Source organism: Chelmon rostratus, chromosome 22, assembly GCF_017976325.1.
Source record: "Chelmon rostratus isolate fCheRos1 chromosome 22, fCheRos1.pri, whole genome shotgun sequence".
Classification (NCBI taxonomy): domain Eukaryota; kingdom Metazoa; phylum Chordata; class Actinopteri; order Chaetodontiformes; family Chaetodontidae; genus Chelmon; species Chelmon rostratus.
In genome coordinates this window covers 6,405,721-6,433,338 of record NC_055679.1, presented here as the reverse complement: position 1 = coordinate 6,433,338, position 27,618 = coordinate 6,405,721, and the positions used below count along the sequence as shown (strand labels likewise).

General features: G+C 43.1%; 1 protein-coding gene across 1 annotated transcript; it reads left to right on the top strand.

Moving 5' to 3' along the window:
* The first annotated feature begins 928 nt into the window (after positions 1 to 928).
* On the top strand, positions 929 to 27,062 carry zgc:165507 (uncharacterized protein LOC561188 homolog). Its single transcript, XM_041963995.1, has 5 exons — positions 929 to 1,023; positions 10,983 to 11,229; positions 18,579 to 18,722; positions 19,740 to 20,540; positions 21,378 to 27,062. The coding sequence occupies exons 2-5, from the start codon at positions 11,013 to 11,015 to the stop codon at positions 21,656 to 21,658; spliced, it is 1,443 nt and encodes a 480-aa protein (XP_041819929.1). The 5' UTR covers positions 929 to 1,023; positions 10,983 to 11,012; the 3' UTR covers positions 21,659 to 27,062.
* Positions 27,063 to 27,618: the final 556 nt, after the last annotated feature.

The following is a 27,618-nucleotide window of genomic DNA, read 5'->3' as shown; positions in this document are numbered from 1 at the left end:
AGTTCAGCTGTAGGAACTTCCTCTTGTTGCTATTGTTCGTAGTATTAGTACCCAGGCCAAAAAGTAGTTTACTTTAGTATATTAGAAGTATAATATAAGTATAGAAGAGTCATTGCAAGTACACTTTTACTTTTTGTGCAAATTTAAAATATGTTTGACATTTACTTCTAAAAAGTGTACATCTAAATAGATGTCATAAAGTTCTGCTTAAATTTATTAAAAATTAATATATGAATTCTGCAATACGTAAAGTGGCATTTCAAAGTGCTTATAAAAAGTGTACTTTATTGAGAGTGTATTATAAATTGTACTGAAAAATGCTCAATTACAAATACTTTTAATGGTAGTAAAGTGTACTTTCAAATAATTTGAAATTTCCAGCACATTGGTGACATAATATAACTGTACTGAGAGTGTGTTTTGAATTTCATAAATCCTGATTTTCACTGGTGGACTGCAGTACATGGAAAGTTTGTAAAAAGCTGTGCCAATTATTTGAGAAGTAGGACTGGAGTGGAACTCAAGGACTACTGGAGAAAATTTAAGTATCCTTGAAGGATGAAGTATAATATTTTTTCAGCCCGGTATTCAGAATAAAATACATACAAAATAAATTAATTTTATTTTTTCAAGCAAAAATGCCAAACATTTCGTTGTTGAAGCTGCTCAGTTGCATTTTGCTCCAGTTTGTGACATGGCCCTGTGTGTCCCCCCGATCAGCAGTTCTCAGCCTCCGAGAGCGCAGAGGAGTCCTCCGGCGCCGCGCGGGGGGGCGAAGGAGCGGCGATGCGCGGACAGCTGGGTGGCCGGGTCGATCCCTGAGAGCCGCTCTGCTCCAGAATAGAAACGGAGGCGGGCAGCGCCGCCCTCCGCAGCCCGCGGCAGCGCCACGTCAGGCAGCGGCTCGCTCAGGAGATTCAAACACGAAGCCGAGCACAACACAGACACACCGCATCTCATCCGCTCCAAGGTCACCGAGCCGGCAGCCTGCACGGGACGCACACGCACCTTCACCCCCGCCAGGTAAAGTGACATTTAATGGCTGTTTATCGCTGAGGGCCGCTGAGAGGCGAGCCGCCGGTGATCGGTGGGGGGGATTAAGCGAGCTTTTCGGCGTTTTCGGCGTGCGGAGAGGAGCATGTGCCGCGATGAATGAGACGCGTGAAGGGCTAAAGGCTCGAAGTGCGCGAGTGCGTGTTTGAGCGCATTTTGTGATGCGTTCGGGAGCCGCTGGAGACAGGTGGAAAGCGCGGCCACGCGGTCAGAGCCTGCGGGGAAATGATTTGGATTAAATCTCATTATTTTTTTTATGTTTTTTTGAGCTGCTTTGACTGAGCGCCTGCGTTAGTGCGTGCAGGCCCCGGGCATTTAGACTGGCTTTATCCGGTCCCTATCCTTACATCAGCAGCATCACACGATTAGGCTGCAGTGCTGAGGAATCGCCCTGCTGTCTCATCACCCTGCGAGCTCCAGCTTTCCCGAGCCAACTTTTGCAGGTTTTCTCAGAAGGACAGATCGCAGAGAGACTATTCTTATCCGAGGATGTGATGAGTCTTCCCCTCAGTAGGTTTGGCACAAGAAGAGGCCGTTTCTGTCCTGGTCAGCTGGTGAGCTGTAAAAATAACTTCACTGTCACATTGTGCTGGTTTCCTCTGGGAAGTGTTTCACCGGGGCTCTTAGGCCTGTGCTTGGAGTCAGATGCTGAGTTTGACGGTGAAATAAACCACCAGGTTGTATTTGCCTCTCTTGCATCCGGTTTGTTGTGGAGGAGCATCGCAACCAAGCAAGTTCATGCTGCAGAACAGCATGGAAGTAAGATATAAGCCTGTGGAGAAGACTCATAGCATCAGATAGTGGACTCAGTCCTGTCAGTACAACCAGCCTGACGTCAGCTCCCATCGGCCTCCAGAAGCTAATGGTCACACCAGACCACAGAAAGCTGTATCAGCAAAACCCCAGAGTGCACTGACATGAGTCAGGGTTTGTTTAATTTCAGGAATTCAGCTTTTCGTTCGAAGGAGGAAGAGGGTTTTCGTCTAAACCCTTACTTCTCCTTTGTCATTCTAAGTTCATTTATTCTCAGTTTCATTTATTCTTAGTAAAGCCTGGTAAGAAGATTTATTTGAAGAGAAAAATGATTTATCAGCTGATCAAGAGGCTGGTTGGTTCGTTGTGGAGAGACTGTTTTCTACTCTCATCACAGGAATTAGTCCCGGAATGGAAAACGAGTTGCAATTAAAAGAATAGTTTGATATTTTTGGAAATACTCGTATTCACTTTGCTGAGCGGTTGATTAGAAGGCTGACATCAGTAGTGTTTGTGTGCTAAATGTTTCCAGCGAGCAACAGGTTAGCAGGTCAGCAGGTAGCCCAAAGGCTGGAACCAGGGGGGCGGCTTGGCTCTGTCCAAAGGTAACATCCCTATCCCAACACCTGAGCTCACGAATGCTGCTTTTACTGCAAAATGAGTGCGTAAACGCCGCGTGCGACCTGCTGAGAGTGAACGGCTGACTCCTTTCTCATTGCCAGAGGATGAGTTTTATTTTTTTTTCTGTTTGGTTTTTTTGGTGCGTCACGCTCGAAGACACGAACGCACCACAAAACAGGAAGCAGCAGTAAGCAGCGCAGAGGCCGGTGACTGTTGTGGTGGTGGCTTTTTGTAGCGTTCTGAAATGACGATGATGAGGGGGAAACTGAGTGGAATGAGTTTCCACCGCCCTTGCCACTGTCCACGTACCCCTTCCATTTAGACGAGGGGACACACGGTGAATCCTGAAATCACCATGAGGCAGCAACAAGGATTTCAGGTCAGGTCTGGAACTTTCACACGCATCAGCATCACTCCGGACAACAGCAGAGTCATTTGACCTGGGAATTAATGCCGACTGTAACTTTTCCCACTGAGGATAAAAGCCAAAAGTTAGCAGGTGTTCTGGGTTTTTTGTCCAGCGTGAAAGAGGAATAATCACCACACTGTATCTCCTTTGTTTAATTTGCACACAGAGCTATAAAAATAGCACTTTGTGGTTTTGTGGAGGCGGGTGTGGCGGCCTATTTCTCGTTCAGGTGCAGTCACTTCCTGCTTCCGAGCTTACCCGCTGCAGCTGGAGGCTTATATTTACCGTACACACACAGGAGTGTGCGGAATCAGTCTATTCATCTGATTCTCAGCAAGAAAGTGAAAAAGCACGGTTTCCATAAGGTTGAAGTATTCCTTTAAAACATGATAGCTTGTAGGATCAGCACACGGTCAAAGAGAACAACCAGCTGACTTCCTCCAGTGGTCTGGTGGTGCCTGCTTGATATCACAGGATGATAGAGAGTGTGTCTAGGACACAGGTGGACAGTGTGGAAGATATATTCCTTTACATGGGTTTCCTCTGGAACCACAGGCGAAACAGCATTTGGTGCCTATTTAAACACAGATTCTGTGTTTTGTGTTGCTTTCTGGCAAAAAAAAGTAAAGATTGCTCCCATTGACCTCCGGTTTTTCTGGCTCCTGCCGTTTGGCCGAAAGGTGAGAAGCTTCGCCGTTTTTCCTGGTTTGTTTCGGCCTCTGTGTTTTTTCACATGCAGCCTCAGTCGGCAGGTAACCTAAACATTCTTTAGTTGTCATTGTCCACACTGTTTGTTTCACTCAAAAGCAGCGGCCTCTCAGGTGTGCAACATCGCTGCCAACCTTTTTTTTTTTTCTTTTTTTTTTTGACTGACTGTGATGGTGTCACTGTTTCATTAGCCGGCTGCTAATGGTTGACGTTTTTCTCATCTTTAACTTGTGTTGGTGAAGTTGTGCACAGACATGTTTATATGACCCTGACGGCCGACTGACAGGGTCGTGCTCCTGTGTGCCTTGAGGATATGAATACATTTCTGTGGGTGTTTTATGGGCTTGGATCAGGTTTCAAGATCAGGACCTCTTTCCACGTTGTCTGGGGAGGTTTGTTGTGGACACAATCTTGCTGTGTGCAAACAACACTGCCTGATAAAGACGAAGGCGTTGCACTCCATTGTACGTGGTTGAGCTGATTGGCAACCTTTAGTGCACCCACACAGGTTTCTAGTGAAATTTCTTTGCTTTGGAAGAACAGCATCGTCATCCTGTTGCGTGAAGACGTAAACCTGACCCCGAGTCTAACAAGGATAAGAAATCAAATCAAATAAGTAAATACGGAAACTGATAGAAGCTGCCGGACAGATAAAGGTTATTTTTTATAATGATTATATTAAAGTCTTGAAATGTGGATGTTTGAACAGGGTGATTATGGTTATAAAGGTGCTGTAAATCTGTCAGCATATCTAGGATTTCCAATAATGAGTATTAGCTTATTGGCAATATATCAGTATATGTTGGCCAAGTCACAAGAAACCGAAGAACAGACATGGCAAACTGGGTTTAAGGTCATGTAGAAACTGACAGATTGATTTTGAAGAATCTGTCACCCAAAAAATTAATGATATGCTGTTATACTGTGATTTTTATGAAAACCCATAAATCAAACCACTTTAAAAACACGGAGAAGTTGCTAATTGGTGCTTGACAGGGCTTTATTTAAGCACTTTACCATCCAGAGATCACATGTCAATCAAACCGTGTGGGTTAGTTTAAGAAGTCTTCTTCCTTAGAATTAGCTGCTTTTGACGTTTTCTGGCAGAAGCTAAATCACATCCGTTTCTAACCTTAATTCCAAATATCAAAGCATCCATAGCACTCATTTATTACTGACTTCATAACCTGGCTGCAGCTGGATGTCTGTTACTTGTTGTGCCATTCAGCACTTCAATGTGAGCCCCACAAGCTGAGGATACTCCCCAAAGAAGCATTTATCCCTGCTTTTCATCTCAATGAACCCTGAAGGCTCAGGGTCCTGTCACTTCATGATGTGTTCGAGGTGTGGAGCAGAGTGGCAGCTTTGGATTGGATGCTGAAAGTGGGTGTTGGCAGCCCACATGGAAAGGTTAAATGGATGGATTTCCCAGCATGCTGTTGTGTCCACAGAAGTGTGTGCAGGCGGTCATGCTGCAGCGGTCCTTTTTTTTTTTTTAAGAAACGGCGTGTCTTGGTGAATAAATGTGGCTCAAAACGAACATGCAGGTGGGAGGATCACTCTGCGTTGGCAGAGGTTTGACACCCTGTTTCAGTGGTTTGAGGTGTGTTGATGAAAATTTATTTCAACGCTTGACAGTTTTTTTTTTAATCAAGGTGCATCCTCAGGAATTTGCTCAAGGGCTTCACCGTGCAGAGGCTGTCAGTCGGGTTAACAGGGTGTTCTCGTTCTAGTGCTGTGTATTCTCTGGGAAAACCGCCTGCCTGGTGGCCTTTCTGATGAGAAAGCAGTCGGAGGACGCCGTTGTTTCTGTGCTATATCTCCCAATTGTTGGTGCACAAGACCAAGGGCAAGTGCATTTACTGGATCATGGTTTGAGATCAAACGTCACGTCGATAAGAGGAATAAAATATCTGGTTCGGTCAACATTTAGAGAGTTGCTGATTGGGTTAATGATGAACTACTTCTAAGACAAAGTGGGTAGGCTCATTTGAAGGTTACCTTTGAGCTAATCTTGCGTTGACATAACTGTGAGTCCCATGAGACTCGGGTGGGGGCAGGTGAGATGAGGATCATGCCAGTAGCCACTGACCGTGGAGGTGAAGTTTCTTATACAGGGCATGTAGGAATGTCTTCTTACCCCCTAACTCTGATTCAGTCATGTTCCGACCCGGCACCTCAGTCAGCTAACCTTATGATGTGCTTCACTGCGGTGCAAGTCCTGCAGGGCTTCAGAAAAGCCCACATTCAGAAACCATTATGAAGTGATCGCTGCCTGACCTCTGACTATCAGCGAAACGTGAATAAGGTGATTATTCTTCCTCTGAATGGTACCTTTGCAGTTCTTTTCTTCCAGCTTTAATGACCACTAAAGGCTGGCTCCGAAAAGTCTTAACTGTATTGAATTCAGAGTAAAATTCCCAATTTCTCTCTCTCTAAAAAAAAAATACAAAGTTATCTTCCCACCCCAGGAATTTCTAATTAACCATCATATAAAAATAATAATTCTGTGGTGTTTGAGAATTATTGCTTCACTGAAAGAGGTATTAAGGCTACATATTTAAATTCATATTTTTACAGTATAATGGATCAAATGACTATAATCTGAACAGGTTTGCATGTAGTGACGAACCCACAGAGAATCTGCAGTTCCTCTCATCTCTAAAGAGCATTTTCATGTCTTTCAGCTTAATGTTTTGATTCTGCATCCCACAACTTTACCTCTCAGGTTTAGTCTCACAGCTGTCTGACCGAACAACAGACAAAATTAGTGACCAGCTGGTGAGCATAGTGTCGCGTTTAGCAACTAAATGGGTATTTTGAGTTGGTGGGAAGCAGAACAGAGCTGAAGGGAGACTGAATATTGGACAGAGACAGGACTCCAAATGAATGCTAATGCTGAGTGTGTAAATAGGAAACTGTTTGCCAGCACGCTCACCATGTCAATATTATAAAGCAGGCATGTCCAAACTATTCCATAAAGGGCCGTGTGGCTGCAGGTTTTCGTTCCAACCAAGGAGGAGCACACCAGGCCAACCAATCAACATCAAGGGATCCCTTAGTTATCAGCTGAAGACTGAGATCATCTGATTAATTGATTCCAGCCTGGTGTGCTCCTCCTTGGTTGGAACGAAAACCTGCAGCCACACGGCCCTTTATGGAATAGTTTGGACATGCCTGTTATAAAGTGATAAATCATCCGAGTTGTGTTTACAGCTTGTCGTGCGGCCCCAAAGTTGCCACAAAAATCAGCTAATGCAGGTTTAAAGATTTTTGTTTTGGGGCGTGTCGCACAACACACAGCGCACACATAGGAAGTGAAGGAGCCAAGTACAGGAGCTGGGGCGTGTCAGTTCAGGGAGCAGCGATTTGATGCTGGGAAAGAGAGCTGAAGCCTATTCTGGTGCAAGCCTCTACCAGTCTCTGCGTGCACGAGACGTGGTTGCCTCTGGCCTCTCACCTTGATAGCCACGCCCACCGACGCCTCCTTCACTGAACCTCGCCTGAAATACGACACTGGGGTCTCAGCTTGGCTTTTGTTGTGAATTAAACCTGAGATCCTGTGTCTGTCCAGGCTACAAAGGAGGCAGTCTTTAAGGCTTTCTGCCAGGGTACACAGTGAAGTCCTTGAGGACACACACACACAAACACACACACAGTTGCACTCTTGTTGTCAGGTAATGTATGTAACCCAATCTGATGAGCTTTGGCCAGTTGGGTGTTTTGATTATAGAAACAGTCTTCTGGTTTCTGGACTCCCGCCTTCTCCTTGCTGCTCACTTTTTTGTTTGAATAAGCTCACCAAGGTGAAGGCGCAGCAGACTGTGTGCTCGACCCAGCAATGCACAAGGACAAGCGTTAGTGTGTGTGTGTCTCCATGGTTCATGTGTTTTGAACTGTGCTTCTTTATCCATGACGATCCCCCCTCAGCTACTGAAACGGGATAACATTGAGACGTGACTTTGTGTTCTTGCTGCTTGAGATGAATTTTGGACTTTATTCTTGACATTTAAGCAATTAATCAGTCAGATGAATCAATGTATTTTGCTTTTAGCCGTGTCCACCTCAGGATGAATTGTAATAACCTGGAGTTTTCATCAGGTCAAAATCTTGACCGCAGTTCTTTGGTTTATAATGAAAATACTTGTCCAACTCATGAGGTTTCCATCAGCTTCATCTCTACTGATTGCGTGTTTAGTGCTAACTGGCAAATGCTAACACGCTAAAATACCATACAGAAAACAGTAGAACTGCTAGCCGCCAGCATGTTAGCATCGTCATAGTGAGCATGTTAGCTGCACAGCTACAGACTGTAGACTCGGAGCGTTCTTATATTTGAACTAATGGGCTCCCTGCATCTGTTTTAATCGATACAGCTGCTCACACAGGCCACGCACCGGCTCCTGTTTCATAAGGTGTCGCTTTATGCTTCGAGTCTATTTCCTTCCACGTGTAACTACAGTGATTGTGTGTCGGGCTCTGAGCGCTGCCAAAACGCAGGCGGCCCACAGTCAGCACTGCGCCTGAAGGCGTCCTGCGTCCACACAGATGGAGCGCTGAAGCTGTTGCTGCTGCTCTGCTAATGCTATGTGGACACTGCGTCAGATGGAAAAATAGAATCAAGGCTTATTAACTTTAATTATGTTTTTGGATGAGAACGGAAAGCTGGCCCCTTTTGATTGTTGCAGGAAGTGACACACCGAATACCTGCTGGTCGCTGATGGCATGTAGCTGCTGACCTTTAAGCGTCATGTGGAGACAAAGAAGGATTTCCTTCCAGGGGTCGATAACAATTTATTATCACCAGACACCTCTTCTATTAAATAGTTTCAAATTTGGAACTTCGCCTGCACAAAGTGACACTGAAGTGTCTCCTGTGGGTGTGGACAACGATGTGGCTCCCAACAAACCAAACCACACATGGCCCTTGAAGTTCAGGTGACTTGTTCCTCACCTGTACTTTAATAGCTGTTCAGACCACGGCGGCTGTGAACGCAGCCTGTCAGTCACTCCTCTGTCAGCTGCTCTTTAGTCAGTGGAGTCGAGTGAAGGACGCGGCGGAAATGGCACATAATGAGGATCTGGGCCTCTGAAGCAAAGAGGAAGCGCTGACATTGTCGTGACTCAGCGGTGACTTTGCTTTGTTTGACTTCTTATGCACTTAAACGGTTGATCGGAAACCAAATTCGTCAAGTTCGTTTGAAAGTTTGCTCCCCCCCCCCTCTCTCCTTAGCTGCTCCTCTTTGGTCAGTCAGTTTGGAGCTTCATATTGGAACCCATCAACTTAAGCTGCTTATGAGTTCTGAGGCTCGTGCATTGTCATCACGTTCAATCAATCAAAACCAGTATCTACACTGAGTGCTGCTGCGGACAGTCTGTAATCTGATTAGTGTGGATTAGGCCCACTGTATGGAACTCTGAGAAAAAAAAAAGACATAATCTCTAACTTTGATTAATGGGGACAATACAAGGGATATACACAGAGGATTACTGTATATTTCCATTCAGCAGGCCGGTTTTAGCAGTTAAGTTAGAGATGTTTTGTCAGGATTCAGTCATCCAACCACTTAAAACCAGGTATAATTGCCAAAACTAACTGCAACTGTGTGCATGCAAGCTCTATTAAATCCCAAAGACCCAAATGATTAGAATCAGAATCAGTACTGGCTTTATTGACCCAGTATGTGTGCATATACAAGGAATCTGACTCCAGTTTAAACACTGCACTCAGTGTACTTGCACTGGAAAAACAGGACTTACAGATCAATGAGGACAAAAAAAACACAAAAGACTAAACAGTAATTAAAAAGAATTAATTTAACCTCACACTGGTTGGAAATAATAAAAAAAATCATAACCTCTGTCAGATTGTATTCATCATTGTATTGATTTTTTCGAACGTTTGGCCCATGACTCATTTTAAATTCATTTGAATAAACAAACTCTTTCTGAATATGGTGATTTGACTTGAGGTTTCAGCTGTGGCACAAAGTGGAAAAGATTTAATTCAGCCATTTTTCTGTAATATGTCATAATCAGCATTTTTGAACTAATTTCTATGGAGGCTTGAGGTTGTTAGAAAACACACATTAACCGCTGAACAAATGAGTTCAGCTACTCTTTACTTTGTGTATTTCCTCAACCTGCATAAAACTCTCTCGTGACAAAGGTATTTATGCTTTTAAAAACTTGGCAAATGGTCTTTGGAGCAAAAGCAGTGAGTCATCTCACTAATGGATTGCTGTTGACACTTAGCATAGAGCTCGGTATGTGTTAGCCTCCACAGCGCCGCAACCCGATCTGGCGAGAGCGGCGGCGAGGGAAGAGCGCGACATTATTTATTGATGCTGGTAGCTGTGTCATCGCGCAGACACTCCCAAAACTGAAGTGTCCGCTTCCCCCGTGAGGACGTGACGCAGGAAAGCAGCTTAGCTCTGCTTTCGGGAAAATTCAGCCCGCTCTCACGGCTCTCACGGAGATACTCCCGGGCCGATATTTCGCAGCCACGTTGGCGAGCCACGTACAGCCTGGTTAATCTCAAATAATAGCCACAATGCAAACATGAAGAAACGTGTTGATCCTTCCACTGGCTGCTGATTTCCGTGAAGCCAAACTGGCTGTAGATTATTCCTGATTAGAAGGGTGAAGCTAATGAGGTTAGACAGAGTTGCCACATGCAGCTGCCGATTATGATCTGTGCGTGTGAATATGTGTGTGTTCCTGCACGTCAGTTAGCTCGTAAAACGCCGACAGAGTGAGATGTGGCTGCAGACAATTGCAGCTCTTGTGTTTTTTGGTATGAGGGCGTGTTTGCTTTGTACACCAGCAGTGCCTGGTTTTACTACTATGCCTTTCTCAGCTGACAGCCTTCACTCTGTTTCTTGGCTGCGTTAGGGCTGGGGGGGGGGCGGGGTTTGGGCTCAAGGTGACGGCTGGGTGGGACAGGTCTGGTCGCTCAGGTAGAGTGAGTGCAAGCCCGCTGAATGGTTCACTGATACTGTGTGTGTGGGTGTTTGCACACGTCTCCAGGATATAAAGCTCAGGTATGTCCTCCTTCCCCACGTGTCCCATGACTGCTGGTAATTACTCATGCAGATGACAGGGAGGACAAAGCTTTTGACCTCCTTCAAACCCCGCAGCCACTCTGTGTACTGTCAATAAGAGCTGGAGCTGGTGGTCTATATTTTGCCAGTAATGATCTGTGACATTTTCCGATAAACAACTGCTCAGGTTCACGTTAATTTATTTCTAACCTGAAAGTCCTGAAGGACTTCGGAGGGAAGAGGAAAGAGCCTGCAGAGATCTGACTAATCAATAATCAATCACAGGACAAAATGAAGTGGAAAAACAGGGAGGAAAAAATAGTCACAGAGTGCTGGTGGTAAGTTTTCTTACTGAATTTTAATGTCCTCTCTCCCTTCTTCCCCTGTCTTTGCAGTGAGTATTCAGCGTTTGAGGTGAGCCAGCGATGCCACCCCCGGCCACAAGTCCCCCCGCCGTGCCCCCACCAGACGGCGGTTGGGGGTGGGCTGTGGTGTTCGGATCGTTCATCTCCATCGGCTTCTCGTACGCTTTCCCCAAGGCCATCACGGTCTTCTTCAAAGAGATCCAGGTCATCTTCGGCGCCTCCTACAGCGAGATCGCATGGATCTCCTCCATCATGCTTGCGGTCATGTATGCTGCAGGTGAGTCGTCGGTGGATTTGACCTTTGACCTCAGTTTAAGGTCGCACTCAAATTTGAATTATCTGTACGTCTCGTGTAAGAGTGCACATATATCAAATATGGATGGAGGCAGAATATTTCGTCAGATAGGAATGGAATCTAATTCCACAAATAGCATAATACTAATAATATCAGTGCAGCTGAATCTCTGCACACCAATCGAATGTCGATTTAGAATTGGAACGTTAATGTTATGAATGAAGCTTCGATCTACTCGCTGCAGCTCGAGAAAGTGTGACAGAAAAGATGGTGGCGCATTGGATTCATCCTGCAGTGATGTGTTGAAGCGTTTGGTCCCTAGCACGTTTGCTGGATACACTCCGTGTTTTGTTTTTTTTTTCCTACCTCAAGATGCCGCAGAAAATAACAGGACAGAGAGGGAAGTCGGTCGTGTCGTTAGATCAGGACCTGGATCTGACACCACAGCGTCACAGGGTGCAGGCTCAGCGTCACATGCTGAGCCTCAGGACAACCAGAAAATCCACCAGGCTCTGCCAAGCTGAAGCGACGAATGGGAATTAATTACCAGTCGCAAGTTTATAATCTACATGTTGATTTTTGGAAATAATTAAGTAGGAGCCTGTGGAACCATTTATTATAAAGACATGCATAAATTCAAAAGGCATTTTAAATGATTTGTTATTGCTGCATACCTGCATAAATCATGTCAAGGAGCTCAAATCGCTCATATTTTATCATATGAAATGGGCTTCCCACACAATGCAACAGCTGGGTTTGCGTTGCTCCCTGAATAAAGAACCTTTGAAGGGTCAGAATGTGTTCTCAGCAGGTCACTTTCTGCACCGTATTGCCCTGATCACCTGCTGTATTTCCCGCTTTGGCTCCAGCCCTGCAGCCCTCTGCTTGGCAGTGCCACGGCTGCCATCTGTCCCCGCTGTAATCCTCCTGTCACTCGAGCCTCTGCTGTTGTCACCATCTGCACCGGTCAACAGCAGGCCTGGAAAGCTCATTTCCTGTGTCGTGCGGTGCTGCGTCCACCAAAAGAAGCGAGATAATTTAGAAAATGCTTCACCCTCTCATAGCTCGATACAGAGATGTCGCTCAGAGTAAGATAAAGTAAAATATTGCGGCAATGTGTTAAAGAATTTTAATTCAGATTTGGAGTGTGGACACAAAATCAAAAATAAGGCATTACAGCGGCAAATGCCAGCAAAGGAGCTCATTATCAAAGCCACAAATCTCTCCAGTCAATATTAGCTTGTTGAAGATATTTGGATATCAGCACATGCGTCAGCTGCTAAGAAATATCAGTAAATAAATGGCAGAGATACAGCATGTTTCAGGTCATTGAAGACAGCGTTCAGTGGTCTCCTTCGTCTTTTTGAACGAGTGGTTACGAGTGACGTACACGCACCTCACACTGGATCTCATCATCTTCATGCTGCCTCAGCGAGACGTTTTTGGTCATGCAACTTCATTCAGACCGGTCCCTGTTTATTTCCCATGCAGCGTTTCCTTCTTTGGCCCTCCATACCTCTCCTGACACTTGTTGCTCTGTTTTCATCTGCTGCTTTCTGACAGCAAGACTTGTCATTTCTCACTGTGACGTTCTGCAGCTTCATACAGAGATTTGGTGCATCGATTGTGCTTATAATGAGATCTCACAAGCTCGCTCCGTAAATATCTCGTTAACAGTTCTTTAACGGCTACATTAAAGGGGCCAATTATAAAAAAATGTTCATGTGTTTATATATAAAAAAAGCACATTGACAGAATTCCTATACCAACATCAAACAGGCTGCGTCAGCCCTCTGAAAATTAACTGGCTTTATTTTCTATATGTGGAACATGTTTATTGACCGGCATTTGCTCTTTACGACGAAATCATAGCGAGCCTCCCGAGAGCAATAAAAGTCTTCATAAATTAACTTGTTTATCTCGTTAGCATTTATTTGTCAACATGCTTTCTTGGCACAATGACATACGACACTTGTAATGAAGCAATTAAGTCAAAGTGTTTGTTATTGTCATATTTAATTAGATGTTTTATTGTCTGTTTGTTTTATCGTGCTGAATATATTCAGGGAAATTATTTCCCTGAATATTATTTTGATTTTTTTTTTTAATTGGAACAAAATGCTCTGCTGGCTATCGTCTGACCTCACAGAGAGAGCAACGCCCGCCATGAAGTGTGTGTGTCAGCGGGCCTCGCGGTTGGCAGTTGTTAGCTTGACAGTGACTGCGTGTCATTATCATGTGGTGATGTCGTCAATATGTGCAGTTACTAAGCGATCGGCTCTTGTTACTCATTCATTCATATTGATTGCACTCATCAGCTATTAATTAAACATCTGCTCTCTTGTTCTGCTTCTCACGCTGAAGAAGCAATCATTGTTTGCATGTTTAACACCTTTCTCATTTCCCACTGCTGTGTGTGTGTGTATGTACACGCACGTGTGTGTGTTGGTGTTTAAGCAGCTCGGTCATCACTGTGAAGCTGCCTGATAATGAGCAACGGCACCAGACACCCAGAAATATGAATTCAGTCACTCCGAATTGAGCTCGAGAAATTGAGAAATTAGCTTCGATTTATCGCTCCTGTCCAGTGCCAAACCCAAACTGTCAAGCTTTTATGATGAAGAGGTTGGATCAATGAAGGAGTATCTAATCCTTCAATTTAAAAAAATGTCACGAGAATCATCCAAAACAGAGATGCAAGGTTTTGACACAGCAAACAGATTTTAAACAGAGTTTTATATAAAAGTAAAGTGCATTTCCATAAGCAGGAACAGACATGCTCCAGGCCTGTAGGGGGAGCACTAAGTGGAACTGCTGGTACGTCAGTAGTTTGACTTTGAGTTTTCTTTGTTGATATTTTCTTTAATAAATGATCAGTTTATGGAAAAATGTGGTTGATGAACCAATAATGAATATAATCATGACACTCCTGTACCGTTAGCTCAGTTTCTGGAACAGAGCCATCCCAGCTGCTCAGTTATGCTGCGGCATTAGCGTGTGTGTGTCGCACCTGCCTCACAGCTCTATAGAAAGCCGTGCAGTGAGTTGCATCCATGCAAGTCCTCATCAACTGTCAGCGTGAGCTGGAAATGTGGAAATGTTCCACAGGGCTGAGGAACTGTTCTCCCGACTGACCATGATCTATGAGATAATCAGCTAACTGACCCTCCCTGCAGACTCTGAACTGTTGCTTTAGCTCTATGCTGCGATACCTTTATAACGTGTTGCTGCAAAGACACCACTCAGCCTGCAGTACAGTGTCGCCTGCAGGCACGGGCATGTTCCCACCAATAAGAAACGTTGGCCCTGTCTGAAGATCTGCACTGTCAGCTGCTTGACCGACCTGCAGATCGACTCATGCACGCTTTATTGCGATTATAATTGACACTTACTGTTGTGAAAGAGGGGAAAGCAAGTGTCCTACTTTCTGAGAGAGGTATGAGCTCATAAGTGGAAGCAGATTTGGTCCAAAGGTTTAAACTCTACGTGGGAAATTTCTGAAAAGAAAAATGACATCACTAATTTAGTTTCACTATCATGTGTAAAAAAAAAAAAGAAAAGCAATAGAGAGCTTGAGCACACAACCCTCGGCACAGCGAGCGTCGCTCTGACGATGTGTTTAAGGTGCAGGCTGTGTGTCCGCGTCGGATCAGCGGCGCTAATCCAGACGCGGGGAGAGAGACTTGACCTTGGGCGAGGCGGCGTGGAGACAGTGCACACCCATGTCACAGTCGCTGTCAGTCATGAAGACAGGTAGATGGGAAACTGCCAGATGAACAGGAGAGCAAACGTGTTTTTCCAGAGTTTTAATTTCCACCCTGATGAAAAGCCAGGCCACTGTTCTCGACTTAATAAAGCCTTCTCACTGAATTTCTCTCTTTGATCTGCCTAAAAATCCATGAACATTTTTTTTTCAGTATTTTCCACTTCAAGAGCACCTTGAGGTTCCCTGGATTTCCTGCATATGAAACTCATGCAGCACTCAGGCCCTGCAGTCTTTTAGTGTGCGTGTTACAGTAGAGTGGATAATCCACAGCATGCTGTGAACTGTTTGCACAGGGACTGTTTCTGAAGTAAAAAGTCATTCAAATGAGAAATGTTGTCAGTGGCTCCTGTGAATTGTCCAGAGAAAAACCTCATTTATTCAGGCTCTTTCAGCTCAGTCTCAAAACGGCGATGTTGTGATTCGCCCTCGTTGCTCTCATTAGTGGTGTTTTTGGCTGCAGGACGCGGCGGCATTCGGTGAAACCGCTCTGAAAACTCAATGCACACGACCTGCCCACCACCAAAACTAGCAAATATCGACTAGCTTGTGCAAAAAGTGGAGCACTTAGCGGCGAGACAGACTTTTTCCCCAGAGCAAAAATTGAGCTCAAAGGAGAGTGACTATTGGATTCCAGCATGACTCCAAATGAATGCAAACGTTGCTCTGGGGATGTGTAAATAAGCAGGCCGCCATATCAGCTGTGTCAGGTGTTGTTTGCAGCTTGTTTTCACCGCCTTCAGGTAGCCAGAAAGTTTAGATATCATTTTTCCACTCACCTCAGAGAAAGAAATCTCAAAGACCAAACTATGTATTTAGATAACAGAGATATGAAACATTATTCTTTTTCTTTATTGTTGGGATACAGTGAAGTTTTGATGTTAATGGCACTGGAGCAACGCCATCTTGAGACATTATAAATGCGAACAACTCGTGACCGTTGGGAATCTTTTAATGCAGCATTAGCAAGATAGAGAGTGTTTACCACTTTATGCTGGGATGTTCTGCTGAGAGCTGTTTTAGGAACACCCTATCTGCTGTCATTCAATTGCACACACTCACACTTGGAAACTGCCCAGTACAGCCACAGTCTCATCTGTTGGCCTCTGATCAGCTCCACTGGAAAGGGCCCTGCCCAAGCGGCCCTCAGCGGTGGTATCATTTCCAACCCGTATTTATCTCGTCAGTCTTTGATGGCAACCTTCCTGCCACTTACTCGCTTCTCTAACCTTCAGGCCACCATGTTAGCATCGTCCAGTCGGATGCTGCTTGCTGTTCAGCTAAACTACACATCGAAAAACTGGGTTTTGGTGGGTTTAGGCTGCATTGTCTCCCTATAAATATCTGTGTAATGGGGCGGCCAGCAGACGCACAGTGACTTCCAGAAACCATGTTTGTGCCCTCTTGCAGCAGAACAGCTTTTAAAAGATGTTTGTTTCCGTTTCTGTCAACTTTATCCAATTTGAAGTGTGATGGATCGCCAGCATCCTCGTCTCGCGAGCTGCACCAGCGTCTTCGCTGCAGCTCGCATTAAAGGGCCGTGGAAAAAACTGTTAGACACGTTTCTATATGTGTCGTTCCCTTTTGGGATCTAGGTGGTTATATTTAGTTTGGGGTTTTGTCCACTGTGTAATGAAGTCCACTCTGTGTCTGGCCAGGAGACGATAAGCCTTTTTCAAGGGAGGCAGTGTGCAGGCTCAGGGGCTCCCTCATCTCGGCCAATTCGGGTCCCGCCGAGCCCCCGAGAATACTGATCACTGCTGTGGATGCAAATGAGGGGAACTTTCCTCAAGGTCGGAAAAAGATTCATGCAGAGCAAATTAAGTCAGATGACTCCGTGCCCGTTGTGGCTTTTTAAATTGCACTGGGCCTGGCAGAAATATTATACATCTTCTGGCTGGTAATGAGAGCATTATTTCAAAAAATACATCTTTCATTACTTTTCTCTCTCCCTATTCGATCCACACCTCCTGTACTTAAAATTCAGCAAAGGGAGAGGGGAAGGTGTCGATTAGAAGATGCACAGATTCCTAAAAAAAAAATGTACCAAGTCAGATGAAAACACATCAATTGGAAAAATAGAAGCAATATTGCATAAAGTAACACAACAGTATTATAATATAAAACTTATTTTTATTTAAAAAATCAAAAAAATATTGAGCGTTCTTTCTCAATACAGTAATATGTTGGATTTTTAAGTTACAGTTACGATGTGTCTTATTAGAAGACTGAAGACCGCTTACAGTGAGAAGTCAGAATACAGATGCTGAGTCATTAAAGTGGCGGAAACTTGCCTTATCAATAAGAATGATCTTTCTGTCCATTATGTATTTATTGGCTGGCGTCTGTCGTCATCATCCTCGCCGGTTATGTTAAAGTTTTAAAGCTGCAGTAACAGATCAGTTTATGTTAACAATGGATCAAATGACAATGTGAAAGATGTCACACAGAGAACATTCTGCTGACTCTGCAGTTCCTGTTAGCTTACCTGAGCGTTGTAGCATCTTGCAGCTCATTGTTTTCATTTATTGCTGTTTTTGGTTCAGTTCAGCTCTCACGACTTTGTTTCTAGCAGCAAAAACCTGATGAACCCTGCAGATGTGACTAAACAGCACAGTGACTGCTTGCAAGCATGCTCACCGCATAAACTTTACAAAGCGATAGTATGTCACAAACAAACAGCCAGAGCTGCTGAGATTCAGAAATGAAATGATCAAATAGGTTGTAAACAAACACTCACTTCACCAGATTATCAAAGCTGTGTTTCTGTTTTCTTTTGTTGAACACATGCCTGATGTCCATTACAATTCATAGCATACAGTTCAACAATTACAGTTCACATCATGATTGTGTGTGTGCACACATAACTATTGTACTGTAAATATAGTTTCAATGTCGAACAAGGAAGTTGCTGTGCAGGGCCGAATGGACATTTACTATGGACAGTTTGGGTAATGATATTGTGGCTGACCTTTGTTTTATTGGAATAAAGTTGTTCAGATCAAATGGTTAAACTGGGGATTTGGTTTCAACCTAATTGACCTAATTTAAGACTTTTTCTGGCAGCTCTCAGTGACAAAGAGATTGGCTGAAACATCCCCGGCACATGTAACAAGTAGGCTGTGTCAACCGAGATTACACACAGCTTTGCAGCTGCCTAAATGCCTAAATATAAACACTACATGCTCAGGAAATGATAGAAATAAGAAAGTGCTTTGTCCTCAGCTTTTTCTGGCTTGTGAATAAATATTACAAGATGCACCTGAACTTTTTTTTTAGACGTTGTATGTTAAAAACGTTATATAGAACAGAAGCTGACTTTTATATGCAAGGCTTTTCTCGTTGTACACACAGTCAGTTACTACTCTGAAACTGATTTGACAAGACGTGATGGGAGTGCCGTGTTTAAAAATTGAAGCAGCCCAGTTGCTGCTATTAATAGAAGACGGTCTCCCGCTGGCGTGCAGCACTAACCAGATTAAATCATTAGGCATTCACTTTCAGTGATCCTGACAAATGTAAACATCCGACATGTGTGGGTTGATTTAATGTTTTATCTTTGCGCCAGGTCCCATCAGCAGCATACTGGTCAACACATACGGCTGCAGGCCCATCGTCATGATGGGGGGCTGCCTCTGCTCCACCGGCATGATCTTGTCTTCCTTCTGCACCAGCGTGGTGCAGCTTTACCTCTGCATAGGAGTTATCGGCGGTAAGTCCATCTAAATCCACTCAAGTCCATTTTGAGTTAATTTGATTAGCCTCTACCTCTAAGTATCAGGTTAAAAATAAAACTGTTTGCAGGGAGAACATTTGCTTTGTTTGTTCATTCTATTTTGGTTCTTGCTTTAATTGTATTATTCTGGTTTTTGATATAATTTTATATGCTGGCCTGCAACTTGCTTGTAGTAGGGGCTGACAAATGGCAGGCTACCGAAACCCAATTAATTTTGTTTCTGCATGACGGCTGACATTTTCCTTCACTGGACTCCAACAAATCTTTTAGGAATATTTCTCATATTTTGACTGTGAATACAGTATAACTATCAATCCATAGTCCATTTAAATCCCCATCAAATGACACAAATCTGCCATCTGATAATCTATACCCTCATGCAGAGAGAAAACCGATAACTGTGTCTGGTCCTGGCTCTTTAAGAGGCCATACTACACAAGCTCTATTTTTTTTACACTTCAGGAACTAATTTAATTCAATAATAATATAAACAATATTGCTTAATGTAAATTTTATGGCATTTCATTTAAAATGAGGAATGAGAAATACGCTCAGATTTACTCAAATGTATTGATGTAACAACACTTAACATTGCAGCATTACATAGGTTTTCTGTTTTAACAAGACTGTCTATGGCCATGGTCATTTTTCATCGTAGTTTCCCGTGTTGAACGTGGGAACGTAATTAGTTTCATCGGTACTTATCATAAAACAAAGTATTTGACAGTCCCAAGAGCCCCAGCACTAGCTTGACGTAAAACAGAAAAACAACTTGCCACTTAAAAGCATCACCCTTGTTGGTAGTTTGTCCGTAGTAGTAGCTCATAGGTACTCAGTTTCTTCAAACAAAGTATCATATTTAAATTGGTTTCTAATGTAGTTGAGTAAGAAGTAAAGTAGATCTTTTTCCTTTCGCACTATTCTTTAGCACCAGTACATTAGCAGTTGTAGCATGACTATTACAAATCTAATATATCTCTGTTCTCCTCATAGGACTTGGACTGGCCTTCAACCTGCAGCCAGCTCTGACTATGATAGGCAAATACTTCTATAAGAAGCGTCCCATTGCTAATGGGCTGGCGATGGCAGGCAGTCCGGTGTTCCTCAGCACCCTGGCTCCTCTCAACCAGTACCTCTTCAATAGGTACGGCTGGAGAGGCAGCTTCCTCATCCTGGGTGGCCTGCTGCTGAACTGCTGTGTTGCTGGATCCCTCATGAGGCCTCTGGGACCACCACCTGGCAAGATCAAGAAGGACGAAGAGTTAGCCATCGCCACCACAACAAAAGAGAAGCGCACTGCCTGGCAAATGGTCAACAAGTACCTGGACCTGACACTTTTCAAACATCGGGGCTTTCTCATTTACCTATCAGGAAATGTCATCATGTTCTTGGGATTCTTTGCGCCCATTGTCTTCCTTGCGGCCTACGCTAAGGACATGGGGGTGGATGAGTACTCGGCTGCCTTCCTGCTCTCAATTCTGGCTTTTGTCGACATGTTTGCCAGGCCGTCAATGGGGCTATTGGCCAACTCGCGCTGGGTCCGGCCAAGGATCCAGTACTTCTTCAGCCTTGCTGTGCTGTACAATGGGGTGTGTCACATCCTCTGCCCACTGGTGGAAAGCTACACCGGTCTGGTGGTATATGCAGTTTTCTTTGGCTTTGCCTTTGGCATGGTCAGCTCAGTGCTGTTTGAAACACTGATGGACCTTGTTGGGGCTCAGAGGTTCTCCAGTGCTGTGGGACTGACCACCATTGTGGAGTGTTGCCCAGTCCTCATTGGTCCACCTCTAGCAGGTAAGATTTGTCTGTCTGAGAGCATATTTCATTCACTTGCATATGTTTTTCTGTTGCCTGCACAGTGTTTGTAGCACTTCTGGCTATTGGAGTCAGTCAATTAAAGCAATTTTTGAAAAAAGTTGTTTTTTTTTTTTTTTTGCAATTTGGCATCCCCGACAGTTACAATTTGCAAGTAACTTACACACGACTGTCATAAAAAATAACAGCTCTACACATGCTTTTGTCATGATTACAGAGTCTGCTAGCTACATGGCTAACAGCTAAACCACAGCTACAGCTAAGTTAGTTGTTACTTTAGCATCATGTAAAACTTTGGGTTCCATCAGTAAACTGCTGCATGTCGTTCATCAACTAGAGGAACTCTAGCAACTAGAGGACATCAGAGGGAAAACCAGAAAACATTGTCTGTATGAAACATGAACCAGTTTCACCAATACAGTTAGCGGTGTCTGATCATAAAGCGCTATGCATTTACCCGTTACATTGTGCAAGAACAGGCACTTTTCTCTCGATTACAAGTCAGTGCTCCATCAATATGATTTTGAAGCTGCTATTTTAAGGCAAAATAGTTATATGATGTTGCTTGACATACCAAGCCATGATAGCTTCTCTTGTTTTGGGCTGTCACCATTGTTAAGGCTGCATATCAAAGTTCATCGAAGTTCAATGTTTTTGCAAAAAAAATTAAAAGATTTGTGACCAGGCCTTTACTGAAATGGGTAGAATTCATCATAGCTGACATTTATTTTTCTGTAAATTGTATCTCAGTTGTATTTGGTAATTTTGTCACCGTGCAGATACCCAAATATCTAAAAAAAATTTGCTGTCTTGCAGGGAAACTGGTTGACATCACAAAAAACTACAAGTACATGTATTTTTGCTGTGGTGCTGTCGTGATTTTGGCAAGTATTTGGCTCTTCATTGGAAACTTCATTAACTACAGACTTTTGGAGCGTGAGCGCAAGTGTGCAGAGATGTACAAAAGGACTGAGACAGAAGATCCAGACCAAGTTCAGGAACAGAAGGAAGCTGATGGGGAAGCCCAGGCGACGGAGGAGTTGGTTGACAAATGTAAAAAAGATGAGGAACCTATGCAGCGGGAAACCAACATCTAAATCCTTCTGCCCTGCCAACAACTCACCCCACCTCTGTGGCATCCTCACAACACCCTCCACTACGATCAAACTGAGCTCCAAGCCAAGAGGTGCCTCTCAGTGTTCCACCAGGCTCTATTATGGGTCCTCTGCATTTCTCTAAAACTGACTGCCAAAGCAACAGCTATATAGTAGGAAGCTGTGAGGTGTTATGTCTTCAACAGAAAAATTAACCAGAGAGAAAAATGTGACATACTATATGCATGTGAACAGGCTAAAAGTCAGAAAATAGGATGGGAAATGGAAAATAGTGTCCTACTAACATTTTCTTTTTAAACACTTTCACCGAGGTATCACCTAATTATAGGATTTACTGTAAATACAAGACTGCAACTGAGGGAAAAGTAGATTCACAACACAGTGGCAGTTTTAATCAGGATGTGGGATTATTGTGGGAGGTATATAGCAGTATCCGAAATTGTGTCAACTGAGAGCAAACACATCCACTGATGTTTGCGGATAATTAGAAAATTAGTCAAATTCACTGTCAGACAATCAGCTTAGATCATTAGCAGTTTGTTTGTGGTTGAGTTTAGTTATCTTCATTTCAGCAACTTAAGATATTCCAAGCTGCAGCAACAAGCGTCATTCCGTTCTTCCTACTGTGTCTTCCGATATGATGTGAATGCAGCGTCAGCGTGTTGTCACTGTTGCAACAGCACCAGCAAACTGAGTTTGTGTTGAAAACTTAATCACACTGAAGTCTTGGTAAACGAGGCAAGATTCAGTTAACAAGCGGAAGCTGTGAAAGGATTTCTTGGTGGTAAGACCTTTCTGTAAGTGAAAGGTCACTGGTATGATGCTAACAACAGCCAGTGTCCATCCTTGGTGAAGTTTCTACTCTGTCCGAGGAACCAAGTAAAAACTGTGTGTTGACACCACAAGTAACTTGGTGTATGAGTTGCATGTTCGACAGATTTTGGGCACTACATTCAGATCAGACGCGCTACAATCAGAGACGCTAATTTGTTAGCATAGAAAAGTAACCAGTAAGTTACCATTGGCCATAGTGATGAATCCATTCATTCTCCAGGCATCGACTGATTAAAATGCCTCCTCTTGCTGTCTTTGACATCACAGCTGGGGCAGTTTGAAAGGCGGGAATCAACCGCTCCTATTTTATGCTAATATTCATGAAATCATGTCAAAAGGGAAATGCGGCAGCTGTTAAGCCTAAAAGCCTCAAGTTTGGCTGATTTTTACTGGTTAGTCAGCTCTGTGGGACACAAAAACTCCCGATGACTTGTTGATTGTGTTGCTTGCGGTGTAAAACCAACATTGGCAATCCCAGTGCACTGGAAATAGTTGATCCATCTGGTGACATGTGTCAAGCAAGAACGCTAAATCCTAATTGCACTGTGTTTAATATGGCAATTGGGTGCCCTAAAATTCTTACTTCCATAAATACAGAGCAGATGTGTTCACAGCTGGTGACGCTGGTGCTCGTGTATTATGCTGTAGCACTGTAATGGTGTGTAATAAAAGTTGCACAAATGTCCCACTTTAATACTTCTGATCAAGTCGTAAAAGGCTTCTATTATAAGTCTTCTATTGTTCCATATTGCACTCATATACAGTATGCTGCACTACAAAGAAAAATGGCCAACATCTGTATAAATCTGCTGCAATTCAATGAATTTAATTATGGTTGAATGTAATTTCCTCTGTGGGCCTTAATACGGTATTAATGACCAAAAACCATCTGCATAATAGTGGTTTTTCTACACATAGAGCCCATGAGCAATATAATCTCTCATATTTGAACGCAGGTCGTACGAGGAAATGTGTGTCTCGTTGTCAGTGTGACAGTCCATTCTACGATACATTGCCTTAAATGTAATGTAATGAATGCAGGGGAGGACAGTGAATACTTAATAGTATTATATGAAGCTGATAAACCTTTGTGTTGAGTGTGACCCACTTTTTTTGCTGTAATTTACTGTAAAACTCTCAAGAAACCACTTTAATCCGCTCCATTCCTCTCCTAACATATCTGTATTGAAGTGTTAAAGCTATGAGATTAAGTCACGTCGTTCTGTATAGTATCTCAAACTAACTCACTAACAGCATCAACGCGAGTATGTTCAAAACATCTCAAGGAACGCTGCTGGTACTAATTATTAAATGCTAACCAAGTCTAGCAGTCGTATCGCCACCATGCATACTGCCCGAACGTATCCTGTAACAGTCTAAATGTTGTACATGTCAGTGTTGTTCGATCTTCTCGTCCATTCCATGTTTTTGTGAACGTCGTCCTGCTGTGCTGTTGATCGGTTTTCACCTCGAGCTTTGGTCTCGAGCGTCGACCAAATGTCGTCCCGTCTCAGATGTCCTAACAAAGCCAAACACATTTTAATAACATGTGTCATTTTTCAAAGCAGCCACGAACAAAGAACAGTGTTATTGTCCTGTTTTTTCCCCTCCTGTGCTTTGAACAGCTGAATGTGTATTCAGAGTCATGAAAATGGATGTCCAGCTGTGCAGCGGTGGCTCTCGACCGTGTCCCGTCTTCACCAAACACTGCTTTACTGTGAGCTGCTCTCTTCTTATGGGGGAGCCGGGGGAATGTGTTTGTCAGGGTGTCACCGGAACATTGTTGTGCGTAGCTGCTCCGCCATTTGTTGTAAATGAGATCGCTTTAAAAGATTTGCACACTTCTGTTCTCTTTAACAAAAGCACTTCGCTTCTCTGAGCTTGCTTTTGGACCATTTTGAGACGAGCTATTCCAGCGTTGACTCTCATCTGTTAGCCATTCAGATTCAGTCTCCCATAATGCACTTAGTTCACCAGCATCTCATGCCGATGTTAGACAGGCTTTTTATATCGCCGTGTCAGCACCTTCTCTACAGCTTTGATTAAGGAATAACATGAACACCTTCTGAATGTTAACTTATCCTGCTTGCACTTAATTAATGAAGAGAGGGACTACTTTCCCTCACTGACATCAGATGTCTCTATGCTCACTGTACATGATGACTCTCAATGAGAGAGTCTGACTGCTGTACAATCACTTTCTACCAAATAACACTGCCCCCTACTGGTTTCAAGCCACCTAGACCAGGAGGTAAAGACAGCCAAGCTTCTCCTTCAACAGGAGAGCACACTCACTGTTTTCAGTGGCAAGGTTTCAGTTTCATGGGAATGTCGCCACTTTTTCTTGTTTTTTGGTGGAGGTTTTGTCAGAATGAATATGCTTTTTTTGTATTTATATGTTCGAGTATCTAAATAGAAGAAAACGCAACCTTGTAACGGTTTGATGGACCCAAAGGGAATACCACTGAATTTCCTTTTTTTCCCCCCGTCCATGTAGAGTTTCAGATTTATGCTGCATGTTCTTTATAAAGAGTAAAAAGAGCGGGTTGTTCCTCTCGTAGATGGAGCACAAATAACAGCAGCAGTGCAGGAAGCGCTGCAGAGCATGATAAGAAAGAATCAAAAATATGATCTATCTGTATCTATTTTCTTAGTTTCTCTAACTGTCGTGTGAAATATTTGATAGTTGTATCCATTGAGGCCCCCCAAAAAATATTCACATTTAAAGATGTGAGGAAGAGAAATAACGAGCTTCATGTGTGATGTCTGTGATAAGGGCACACAAGTCGATATTGTTTCATTTAACATGGTTCTCTGCAAAAAGGGATGTGAGTCACAACATAAAGCAAACAACACAGGCTTGAAATGTTCTGGTGTTCTCCTTACTGTACTGCAAAACCATTGTTGTTCAAATTTAAGCAATACTTTTCTATGTATTTTGGTGACTAACGTTTATTCTAAGGAAATAAGTTATAATTATTTAACCCAAATAGAGATAATTTTAATTTAATAATTGCACCGATAGCCTTATCAATGATATTTTGTTTAGCATCTCATGTATTTTGTGTTTCTTTCTTTTCATGTGTTCTTTATCCTTAGAGACATTAGAGAGATTATTAGAGATTTATTTTGATGTTTGCTTAAGACCAAATTTAGCAGAGAGGCTCAATGAATATTAAATCACCTGACTTGTGTTATTTCTGTAAGCGCACATAACTGTTGTTCACTTTAGTCAATGAGCTCGCTGAAAACTGTTTTATTAACTACTGTATAGCTTTTTTTCTCTGATGTGTGGAATCAACATGCAGAATGTGAAGGCTTTAAAGTTTATGAGAGACTGAAAGCGATGTCCCGTAGATTCCTTTCAGATTGCAGGCAGTTGTCAAGTACATCCAGTTTAAGTCATGAAGCAGAATTTGGTGAGTAAATAATTGCAAGACAGTCAAGAAACCTTTTTTGTAGCCGCAGAGTGAAACTCAGTGGAAGTGTGGCACCCAGCCACGAGCCAAATGAATATTAATTATGTGTTCTGAGATTTTGTTTTGACTCTGAATTATGTGCTCAGGACCTGAATGTACTTTCATGAAGTTGTTTTTATTTCTCGCAGATTTTTTTGGAAGATTAAATTTTCACATTCAAAACTCCATTTAGAAAAGCTTGATTTTTAAATGAGTAAATCGCTGCCCACTGAGCCAATGGGTTTCTGCCTCTATTCAGTGTTTTATAACTTCACAGAATTCCAATCAGCAGAACTAAATCTTGCTACTTCTTGACCAAACTTCCATTTTTGGTTGTTTTTTTGTTTTGTTTTTTTTTTGGTTTCATGTTGATTGGGTTGGAAGATCAGCATGTGCTGATGTTGACTGGATACAAGGTGGTTTGCTACTGGAAGGCTGAAGGACTCTGGCTGTTACGCTAACTGTGCCTTATTGTGCTATACGGATGATTATAAATGGCTTTTTGTGAACACAGTAAAAATGTTATTGTGCTGCTCTAATCTTTAGGACATTTCAGTTCAATTCCTGTCTTTGTTCCCACCATTTGTATGTTTACAAATCATTGCAATCTGTCCTTTTTGTTAAAAAAATGTAGCTGTTCGTCCAAAATTCCTTCTTTTCTGCATCTGACACCATATCAACAAATGAACAAGGAAGCTGGAACACCAGATGTAGTCTAAATGCTTTGAAATGATTTTGTCTTTGTCAGTATTGGCTGCATATTGTGTTTTAGGGGATCTGCAGCGAAGGTAATATTTCTGTGTCGAACACATTTGAGGACAGCTGTGTTGACATGTTGGGACCTCAGCGCTGTAGTTTGTCTCAGCGGTGAACTCAGTCCTTCATGTCCTTCCAGTAGCAGACGCACCGTGTGCGTTCTCATCAGGGTAACTCCACTGTATGGCATCAAACCGCTTCTCAGTCTTTTCACTACCTCTGCAGCCGTGGAGTCAGAGTGAGGAAAAGCACCACACGGGTATAGAAAACTGATTTATGTTTTGTAATTCTAATAGAGTGTTATCACCTCTCACAGCCGCAAAATAAAGTATGTATCCGAACAAGCTGCGTGTCTCTGTTTGTGATTTCATGCTTTGACTGAAATGTGAGCCCAGCTGACATTTTGTGCTGCAGTCCAGCACAAACAGTGTAACGTGTCTGTACTGTTTCATCCAGGCTGGATGTCAGAGGGGAGAAGCTGCTGTTACTCAAAGGCGGCCGCACATCAGTAAGATGAAATGAGTAAAATGCCCAAAGAGAAACAAATGAGCTCTGATTGTTGCGACTTTCTGAGGTCAAGGAGAAGCAATTGATCACATGTCTGATCAATAAATGATTTTTGGTTAAAGGACAACATCGACCCCATGGATCAGTTGTTCCTATTTCGTTCCATGAGCTTCCATATCCTTCTGCTGCTGCACTGAAGAGCACCGATAACTTAATTGTATTATTTTATTATAATAAGTCAACATCGGATATGCTTACTCAGGCAAATAAAGGCAAAAACATGAAAATATCTTTTCATTTTATATGTTTTTCACCTGCTTGTCTGTAATCAGAGCGTTTCCGCTGCAAACAGCCGCTGCTGACGGTGACTGGAAATGACACTGACGA

What these genes read in the sequence shown, in the direction of transcription:
- zgc:165507 (XM_041963995.1), top strand. Translation starts at nt 11,013, where the DNA reads ATGCCACCCCCGGCCACAAGTCCCCCCGCCGTGCCCCCACCAGACGGC. An exon ending in CTGCATAGGAGTTATCGGCG is followed by an intron (nt 18,723 to 19,739) that starts GTAAGTCCATCT and finishes TTCTCCTCATAG; the next exon opens with GACTTGGACTGGCCTTCAAC. An exon ending in CATTGGTCCACCTCTAGCAG is followed by an intron (nt 20,541 to 21,377) that starts GTAAGATTTGTC and finishes GCTGTCTTGCAG; the next exon opens with GGAAACTGGTTGACATCACA.